This window comes from Zingiber officinale, chromosome 1A (assembly GCF_018446385.1).
Source record: "Zingiber officinale cultivar Zhangliang chromosome 1A, Zo_v1.1, whole genome shotgun sequence".
Taxonomy (NCBI): domain Eukaryota; kingdom Viridiplantae; phylum Streptophyta; class Magnoliopsida; order Zingiberales; family Zingiberaceae; genus Zingiber; species Zingiber officinale.
Genome location: NC_055987.1, coordinates 27,633,845 through 27,643,931, shown reverse-complemented (window position 1 = coordinate 27,643,931; position 10,087 = coordinate 27,633,845). Strand labels below are relative to the sequence as shown.

At 38.9% G+C, this 10,087-nt stretch overlaps 1 protein-coding gene across 1 annotated transcript; it reads left to right on the top strand.

The window, feature by feature from the left end:
• Positions 1 to 1,513, top strand: LOC122021916. Its single transcript, XM_042580098.1, has 2 exons — positions 1 to 296; positions 823 to 1,513. Exons 1-2 carry the CDS (start codon positions 105 to 107, stop codon positions 1,342 to 1,344), a joined length of 714 nt encoding a protein of 237 aa, XP_042436032.1. The 5' UTR covers positions 1 to 104; the 3' UTR covers positions 1,345 to 1,513.
• Positions 1,514 to 10,087: the final 8,574 nt, after the last annotated feature.

The following is a 10,087-nucleotide window of genomic DNA, read 5'->3' as shown; positions in this document are numbered from 1 at the left end:
ACTCCCATTTCTTCATCTCCTTTAGTCTGTCCTCTTCCTTTCGGCTGCAGAGGACGGTCTTTCTGGTTTCCGGAGAGAGAAATCGTACTGTCGAGGTGGTGGAGATGGTGGCGGAGGTGAGCTCCTTGGCACGGATGGTCGATGGCTACAAGGAGGAAGGAGAGGGGAAGTCGGAGCTCGTCACTCTCGACTTGCTCGGTGGCTGCTGCGGCGACGGTGGTGCCGCCACCGCCGCCGAAGTGAATCTCGAGTTCCAGATCCGGACCGCCGGCGGTGAGATGCGCCTCGCTCCGTCGGTACGTCTCGTTGTCCGTACCTTAATCGACGGCGCTTTTCTTTCCCTTGAGCTCTCCGTTTGCTGGGGTTCGATCCGCCGGGCTCCTCGTATGTTTCCGTAGAATTGGATCTTTCCTTGTTGCGATAAAAGGGACAAATGAAAATTTTCTAATCTCCGGTAGTGTTTATTAGGAAACATAAATATCGATCGTGTTCTTCGATTCTACGCAACGATATTCCCCGCCGATACGTTGCGACGAACCCCTGTACATCGTACCACGATCGAAGCAATTTACCTGCAGTTCATCTCGTACTTGTTTGATGGTGATGAATCAACAAGTTTTTCTTTTAGAATTTATCTATACGAATTAATAATCGTAAACCTTCGATTCCCATTCTATACTCAGATCTCTCATTCTTCCAAAAATTCCCAAATCCTGTACTTTTTTTATTCGTTAAATCATCCATTTTTATTTTTATTTTTTGGTAAAAGAACGTTTTATGGTCGTAATTTCAGAAAGTTTCCATTTAATTTCATGGTGGCAGTCAGCGAAGTTGTGCCATCAACAGACGAAGAAGCCCAGTCCGGCCTCTCCTCATCTTCACGATCTCAGTCTCTCGCCTCCGTGGCTCTCTGCTGCATCCGTCGGCCGGAAGCATCCTCCGGCGGCGACCTCCGTCGCGTACAACAGCGTCTGCACCCTGGAGAAGGTTAAATCAGCACTGGAGAGGGAGTCGCGCCTGGCCGCCGACGCCCGGGTCCCAGTAGCACACCTGGGCTCCGCCTCCTCGCCCTCCTCCTCCCGGTCCTCCTTGTCCTCAGCCCCCACCACCACCATCACCACCAATTCCTCGTCCGCCAAGCGGCGGCCGAACGAACCCGACGAATTAAACGGCGAGCCGGCGATGGCGGTGGTGGCGTGCCCGGAGTGCCTTCTCTACGTGCTCGTCTGCAAGGTGGAGCCGCGGTGCCCGAGGTGTGCGGCTCACGTACCGGTCAACGACGCCAACAAGAAGCCCCGCCGCATCGACCTCAACTTCTCATTCCAAACGGGAAGCAATGAATGATTCAAACTGAGGACCGCAAATTTTGTGATTTGGTGATGGATCGATGAAGTGCTTCAGTTTTTTACAGGTTTAATTTCTGTATAATACGTCATCAATATGCTAGATGGTGCTGCCAAACTTGCTCATAAATACGTATATATGCTAACTAGTTCTTGGCATTGTTTAATCACCAATTTGTGAGCGATTCATCTCACTTTTCGCTCTGTTCGTTTTAAAGCTGATGCCATTTTTCCGCCGATGAGCCGATAAGTGATTTTGTAGTGACGTGCATGAAACATGCGCAAAAAAGGGTAATATTCCCGATGACAAGCCGACTGACACCATGCACAATTTAATTTCATTAATCACATTCATTCTCCAACTTCATTAACTCTGTCTTCTTTAGATAATTTACCAAATTAAGCCTTCAAATTCACAGAAGAGCTGCCTCTGTTTTTTTTTGTTGAATAGTTCTCTGGCAACAGTAAATATGAAATCGGCTTATAAAATTAATTGTTTAGTTTGGGACGGATGGTCAAGAGGGATGGCGTCGTTGTCCGTCGCTCTTGTTTTATGGCGTCGTCCCTTCCCTGTGTCCATATATATGCGGCTCGCAGGGCATTAATGGCCCTCTGCATCGAGCATTAATGCGGCGTGTCGATTTCCGGCATTCAATGCGATAGCTGTAGGCCGAGTCGTCAATATGTACATGGGATGTGGAGGAGCATTGATTGCCCATTTGCCCGCTTTTGTTTGGTTCCCACGCCGCCACGCGTGAACCATTTCACGGAATCAAACGGGTCGGATCCTCCCCAGACAACGACAAGTAAAAGTAGGCCCAATTAAGACGGCAACTGTACCCCTCTCTCTTCTCTTTCCCTTTTAATTGCTTAGGTGCTTCGCTCCTTTGGACCCCTTTGGCACGATGCAGTTGATAATTGGAGTGGTAAATTGGTGTCGCAGAGTAAAGCTTGAATCCTTTGGGATTCATTACAATAAATTCCTCCTATTTCAGTAACTTCTGTTTTCATAAGGCCTTTGGACGGATAATAGAGGACGCCTGGGTGAATGCGTTATCATTTTTTTTTATTATTTTATATTTTTTGCATCACACAGGGCAAGAGTAAAATGTTGGATGAATTCATAAAATACTACAGTTTAAAATCTAGCGAGAACCAGACAGAATTTATAATAGATTTTCAATTGCCACAGTAAGTTTGAATTTATCCCATGGACAAATCGAGAGAAAGGTCCTTTATTTTCAAGATTAATCAGAATTGTTAAGGTCCGGATATAATAATATTTGAATTTAAAAAAAAAAATAACAACATAGGATTAGACCCGACCACCCCCTCCCAAACCACCAATCGACGGTTAGCGCTAGCTCGAATTGGTAGTCGCTGGTTCAAATAGGTTGTTCAATTGTTGTTTTTTTTTATTGGACTGTTAGTTGGCGTTTTGACGTTGGAATCCTTAGTCTAGTCAATGGAGAAAAAAGCAATGGTTAAAAATTATTTTATTTTTGATTAGTAACTATACTTTAGTATTTATTATTTTCAAAATTATATAAATAGAGAGGTCATTTAATTATTTTCATATATATATTTTCTCTATTCTTATTTTTAATTCTGTAATCTTTACACGTTTTCGGATCTAATTCTATACACTTTTGACTCCTTTTCTAAGTTCCGACTATAATGGAAGCTGACCGAGGGCAAGGAGGAGGTTGTGGGCGAGGAGGTTCATCATCTCGATTTCGAAGGGACAAGGAAATATCAATATAATTACTTCTAAGTTTGGGAAGTTCCTCCTTTAAAACCTTCTATTTTTACTAAACATTTTGATAAGGTTACTATTTCGTTAGGAGAATTACGTGCAAAATATAAGTATTGCAATGTTTCCTACAAATTGCAAGCTGAAGGTGACTATGGGTCGTTGAAATAGCACATAAAAGTAAAGCACCCGACGGAATATTGAATTGATTGTACTCATACATAATTATCTAGATTTACCACTAGCAGAAGTAGTGATTGTTAGGCATTTTGGGAGCTAGAGGGGGATAATTAGCTCCAATCGTTCCGTTGATGATAACTTGCAGCGGAAACTTGAAGCAACGCTAACACCCTTGATTTTACTATTAGTTGCTATTCGGAACACCGTTCTGTTTCCCCTGTACAAAGATTTGTACTAGCACAGAACTTAACCTAGCTACCCATGTGCTCTACTGAAGTTAAACTTGGATTGCAAACGATGCTTAACATTATTAATCCAAGTTGCTCTTCAGAAGTTAAACTTAGATTGGAAACGATACTTAACATTTTACTCCAAGTTTAACCGATGTGATCTTCCTAAGTTAAACCACATTACAGAAGTTGATTAAATATCTATTTCAAAAATTGACTTCCAGGTTAAGCATGGTGAGACACTAGGCCTTCTTGGTTATGAGATCATCCATCACTTCCTAGACAAAGTCTTTCAAAGAAATTGGATATTTAACTTCTTACAATAACCCTAGGTTTAACTACAGAAACCACAATAGAAACACAAGATCGAAACGCAAAATCAAAATACAAAATCGATAGCACGAAATTGAAACATAAAATCACTAGTCTCTTATGTTGGTGTTTCAGAATTCATGCAAAGAAAACTAACTAATTAATTCGAAGTGGAAACCATTAATTAGTTATACCTTTCTTTGTAGCTAAAGACCTCTTGATCTTCTGTTGTATTCCTCTCCTCCTCTTGGACATTGTGTGGGCAACGATCTACTAAGATGGAATCCACCCGAACCACGTCTTCTCCTCCAAGACTCTCGAGTCACCAAGAGATGCCAAAATAGGAAACTCCTTTTCTTCTTCTTCCCCTCCAAGCAACCGGCCACCTAGGTACTTCTTGTCTTCTCCTTCTTCTTCTTCAAGCTCCGGCCTTAGAAGGAAGAAAAGGAGGAAGAAAGGAATATAGATGTCGCCGGCCTTAAGGGAAGAGAGAAGGAGAGGGCCGCCCACAAGCAAGGAGAAGAGGAGAATAATAATATGTGTTACACCATAAGAAATCACCTTCTCTTCTTTTATAATCCTTGCTCATGACAAAAAAGGAAAGTTTTAAACATAATTAAAACTTCCTTATTTGTGACCTCCCTTTAAAAAATGAAATTTTAACAATAATTAAAATATCTCTCTTTTAAATTTCTTATTGTACATGGCAACAAAGGAAAGTTTTAAAATTAATCTCTTTCTTTTAAAACATGTAGACAACTACAAAAAAAGGAAAGATTAACTAAAACTTCTCTTTTTAAATCATAGTTACAAAAAAGGAAAGTTTTATCAAAAATTAAAATCTCTCTTTTAAACATTATAGATAACTACAAATAAGGAAAGATTTTAACAAAATTAAAATATCTTTTTAATCTTTTGTAGATAGCTATAAAAGGAAAGATTTTAAAATTTTAAAACTCTCTTTTAAAACCATGAGCATGGCTATAAAAGAAAATTTTAAAATTAAAATTTCTCTTTTAAATCCCTTCATGAATGGTTACATAAGGAAAGATTTTAACAAAAATTAAAATCCCTTTTATTCTTCATGTGGTCGACCCTTAGCTTGGGCACCAAGCTTTGGCCGACCACCTCTTGGCTCCAAATTAATGCTTGGCCAGCCCCCATTGCTCAAAGCAAGGATGTGTCCAACCCATTACTTGGGTAAGAAGTGGACTTTATGGATACAAGGCTTTATAGAGGCTACAACAGCGACCGAGAGGAGAAATTGATTTTGGTCTCCCGATGAGCTTGAGCTTCCTGTGTTTGCCCCGAACACCCAACTCAAGTTCATCAATAATAACTCATATCACTAAAGAGTTATTATTGAACTACCGCACCAATCTCAAATTACATTATGGGCTCCTTCTTATCATGAGTGCATTAATCTCCCTGTGTCTAAGATATCGAATGTCTATTAATTAAATAAGTTACTAACAACTCACTTAATTAATATTTAACTCGAAGAGTAGTACCACTCAACTTCATTGTCGTGTCGAACTAAGTCTACCTACATGGTTTACATGACAATCCTTATGAGCTTCTCAAGGGGACATCATCAACCTAAATTACTAGGACACAGTTTCCTTCTATAATCAACAACACTCCATATAAATAATATTATTTCTTAACATATCGGGCCTATTGATTTATCGAATTAAATTTCACCCATTGATAAATTAAAGAAATACATACTAAGTATATGTGCTTGTTATTATATCGGGATTAAGAGTACGCACACTCAAACCAAATAATTTAAAAGTATTTAATGATGTAACCAAATAATTTTCTAATTTATATTATCCTACTTCTCATTCAGTTTTAGAAAAGTTTTGTAATATAATATTATTTTAAATGAAAATAGTACCAATTAATTTTTATTTTCTTGTATATTAGCAATGAAAATAAAATGAATTTTTTTTCATATTCCTTAAATTTATTTAGTTACATTTGCTTTAGATCCTAGATATAATTAGAAGTTTTATAAGAAATATTAGGTGTGTATTACGATGATTTAATTCTATTTAAAAATTCTTCGTCTCCTTATTCTAATAATATTATATATAATATTAGAAATTATTCATATGATATTTGTACAAAATACATATAAAATATGGAATACAACCTAATATTTCTAAAGCACAAAATACTAATAATATTAATTTACAACTAACAAAAGCACAAATTTTATTAAAAAAATTGACGAAACGTCCACGAGGATCCTCAAGTTCCACACTAGAACTTGAGAATTATTTTACAACTTCTTTTGATTTTAATGAAGCAGATAGCGAAGTAGATTTCAATATCCAAAAGTAGTGGTCACAAAAGGCTCAAAGCTTTCTCATCCTATCCATGATCGTCAAAGAAATTTTAGCTTGTCTAGTATCCACAATTGTTGAGGAATAGATTGTCAAGCCCAGAGGAGTCTTTACCAGACGAAAATCTGACAGCATCTCCCCTGTACCGATGACAATCTGAAGTATACATACAACTACAAGTATACATCAGCCACACACGACTGGAAAATATAGACAACCACGCAGTTATATATAAATGTATAGTAGATACGAATATAGGCATACTATAAGTGTAGGACTGTTGCGGCCGGCTAGAAGGAGGGTTGAATAGCCCTGAAAAATAAAAACAAAAACGCCCTTCTCGAACTCTTAAACTAACACTTATAAATTAAAGTAGGCAGAAAGTAAATCAGAAAAACGAGGCACCGGATTTGACTTGGTTACAACCAAGGAGGTTGTTAATCCAAGGAATGTCGCACTAATGTCTCTTTCGGACGGAGAAGCCTCTTACAGCAGTGAAAGCGCAAAATAAAGAAGCTAATATAAAACTGAAGTGTACAAGCGTTGGAAATGAATTGCTCTGAGTTGTTGAAAAGCTTCTGGACCAATACTATATTTATAACCTTGGTCGGGGTGCCTAGAGGGTTCCGGACGCCCTAGGGGGATAAATTTTATCCCCCAATGTTCAGATCGAGTTTTGACTCGATCTGGTCAAATATCAACTTCCGGACACCCCGGTACGTTCCGGACGCCTCGGAGGGGTCCGGGCGCCCCGGTACGTTCCGGGCGCCCCGGACCTGCTTGGGTGATTTATGCCATCCGGAATAGGGCTCACCCGAACCCAACTTCCGGTCTTCTCGAGTGGGCTTCCGCTCCGGCTTCTCCTCCCTCGGAATCGCTACGTGCTTCCTTCTCGTCCGCCAGCGTACTCATCCACAGTCTTCGTCTCTCGTCCGCACCTCGTGCCGACCTTCTCGCTAGCTGCGTCTCTTGCTCCTCGAGCAATCTTCCGCTCCAGGTTTTGTCCCTCGGAACCACCGCACGCTTCCTTCTCGTCCGCCGATGTACTCTTCCACAGCGCCTCGCCCCTCGAATGCACCGCGTGCCGTCCTTCTCGCTAGCTACGTCTTCCGCTCGACTACCTATGCTCCTAAGCTCCTGCATACTTAGACACAAGGTTAGAAACACACAAGACCTAACTTAACTTGTTGATCACATCAAAATAACCTTCGGGTTCCAACAATCTCCTCCTTTTTGGTGTGAGCAACCCAAGTTAAGTTAGGGAAAAAAATAGACATAAAATAAACTTAACAAAATTTGCAATTAAGTGCAAAAATAAAACAAGTTAAATTTTGGTGTACCTCCCCCTAGGCTTATACTTTTCCTTCTCCTCCTTTGATCACATCAAAAAATGGGGTTTGTAAAAAAAATCTAAGAGTAAAAACTTAGAAAATTTTGAGATCCTTAAAAAAATTTTGCAATAATAAACAGTCTTTGAAAAAAAAAATTATGTAAAAATTTAAGAAAATTTTCTAAGTGAAATTATAAAAAAAATTCTAACTTAGACAGCTTTTAAAAAAAAACTTAAGCAGAAATTTTCAATTTCAGAATAGCTTTTAACTTAGATAAAAAAAAATATCTTCTGAATTTTTTTTTAAGTATAAAGGAGAATTTTTCTAATAGAAAAATTTTCTAAGTAAAAAAATATTTTTGAAAAGAAATTTTAGTTAGAAAAAATATTTTTGAAAAAAAAAATTAAGTCTTTGAAAAAAATTATTTTTGAAAGAAAAAATCCTAACTTAAGATTTTTCTAAGTGTAAAAATATTTTGAAAAAAAATGTTTGAAAAACTTTAAAAGCATTAATTAATTCTAATTTTAATGGTTTGACCGAAAGTTAATTAAATATTTATTTCAATATTTTGGCTTTCAGGTCGTGGCGAGACACTAGACCTTCTTGGTTATTGAAGCAACAACTATTTCCTTAGACAAAGTCTCATAAAGAAATTCACTATTTAATTTTCTCACTGAAAGCATTAATTTCGTTTAAGATTTAGACTAAGCAAGATTTAGGAACCCAATATAGGTTCCAACCTACTGGATTAATTAAATATTTCTTAGGTACACATTTTCTTGAAATATTCCTAATTTGTCCCTGGTGATATCTATAATACCAATTTAAATTTTTAAATTTTCTAAAATTAGATGAGCATGCATGGTTTTTCAAATTATCTACTTGAATTTTCAGATCTTTATTTTCTGAGTTCAATTTCTCATTTTCTAATTTTGATTTGTCTAATTCTTCTAAGGGACAAGATTTAGCCAAAATTATTTTTAAGTTTTTAATCTCCTTTTCTAATTTGCAGCAGTCTTTGGTTAATAGTTTAATAAACTTAAAGAGTTTATCAGGAGGAAGTGATCGTACCTCACTTACCTTGTCAATCTCGTTGTCCGTTTCTCCCCCTGAACTGGTACTTTCTTCCGACATGGCTCCCCCTTCATCGATGCTCTCGATGCTCATTTCGGAAGAGCTTGACTCGCAGTCGTCGTTTTGATGACTTGCCATTAGAGCAAGTCCGGAGAATGCCTCGACTTCCGACTCCGACGACGTATCATCCCACGTCGCCTTTAGGGTTTTTCGCTTTTGGATAGACTTCTTACCCTTCTCCTTGTCCTTGTTCTTCAGCTTGGGGCAGTTGTCCTTGACGTGCCCTTCTTTGTCGCAGTGGTAGCAGCGGATCGTCCTTTTCTTTATACCTTGTGGATGATTAGTTTTTCTATAATTACATAACTTCTTAAATCGCCTTACCATCATTATCATTTCCTCGTCGTCGAGAGAAGACTCCGACTCAGGTTCATCTCTCGATGCTTTGAGGGCGACGTTGTTCTTGGACTCCTTCATTCCTGCACATCTTAACTCATGCACTTCAAATGTTGAAAAGAATTATTCTAATAAATTTTTTTCTAAATCTTTAGAAATGTAAAATGCATCTACTAATGATGCTCATTTGGTATTTCTAGGAAAGGAATTTAAAGCGTACCTTAACGAATCTCGGTTATTTACCTTTTCTCTGAGATTCGAGAGTCTGGTGATGATCTCCTTGATTCTCGAGTGGAAGTGCGCAACTGTCTCGTCTTCCCCAAGTCGCATGCTGGTGAGCTGATTGCCAAGTAGATTTCTTCTGGTGAGCTTGGCTTCGGACGTCCCTTCATGCAGCTCGAGGAACTTCTCCCAAAGTTCCTTTGCCGAGTCGTAGTTCCCGATCTTGTTGACTTCTTGAGGCGGAAGAGCGCTTAACAGATGGTATTCTGCTTTGCTGTTCGCCATAAAGTCGGCTTGGTCCTTTTTTGTCCAATTGGATTTCTCCTTACCTTCCGGTGCTGTAAAATCAAATTCCATTGTTAACATTAATTCAAAATCGGTGGTAAAGAATACTTGCATCAGCTTTTTCCAAGAGGCGAAATCCCCTTCGAATTTCGATGGGTGGATGCTTGGTACAACCATCTCGTTGCTTCATTCGGCGGTTAGTCCTCCTGAAGCGCCTCGGCTCTTATACCACTTGTAGGACCGTTGTGACCGGCTAGAAGGGGGGGTTGAATAACCCTGAAAAACAAAAACACCCTTCTCGAACTCTTAAACTAACACTTGTAAATTAAAGTAGGCAGAAAGTAAATCAGAAAAATGAGGCACCGGATTTGACTTGGTTACAACCAAGGAGGTTGTTAATCCAAGGAATGTCACACTAGTGTCTCCTTCGGGCAGAGAAACCTCTTACAGCAGTGAAAGCGCAAAATAAAGAAGTTAATCTAAAACTGAAGCGTACAAGCGTTGGAAATGAATTGCTTTTAGTTGTTGAAAAGCTTCTGAACCAAGGCTATATTTATAGCCTTGGTCGGGGCACCTGGAAGGTTTCGAGTGCCCTAGGGGGGGGGTAAAT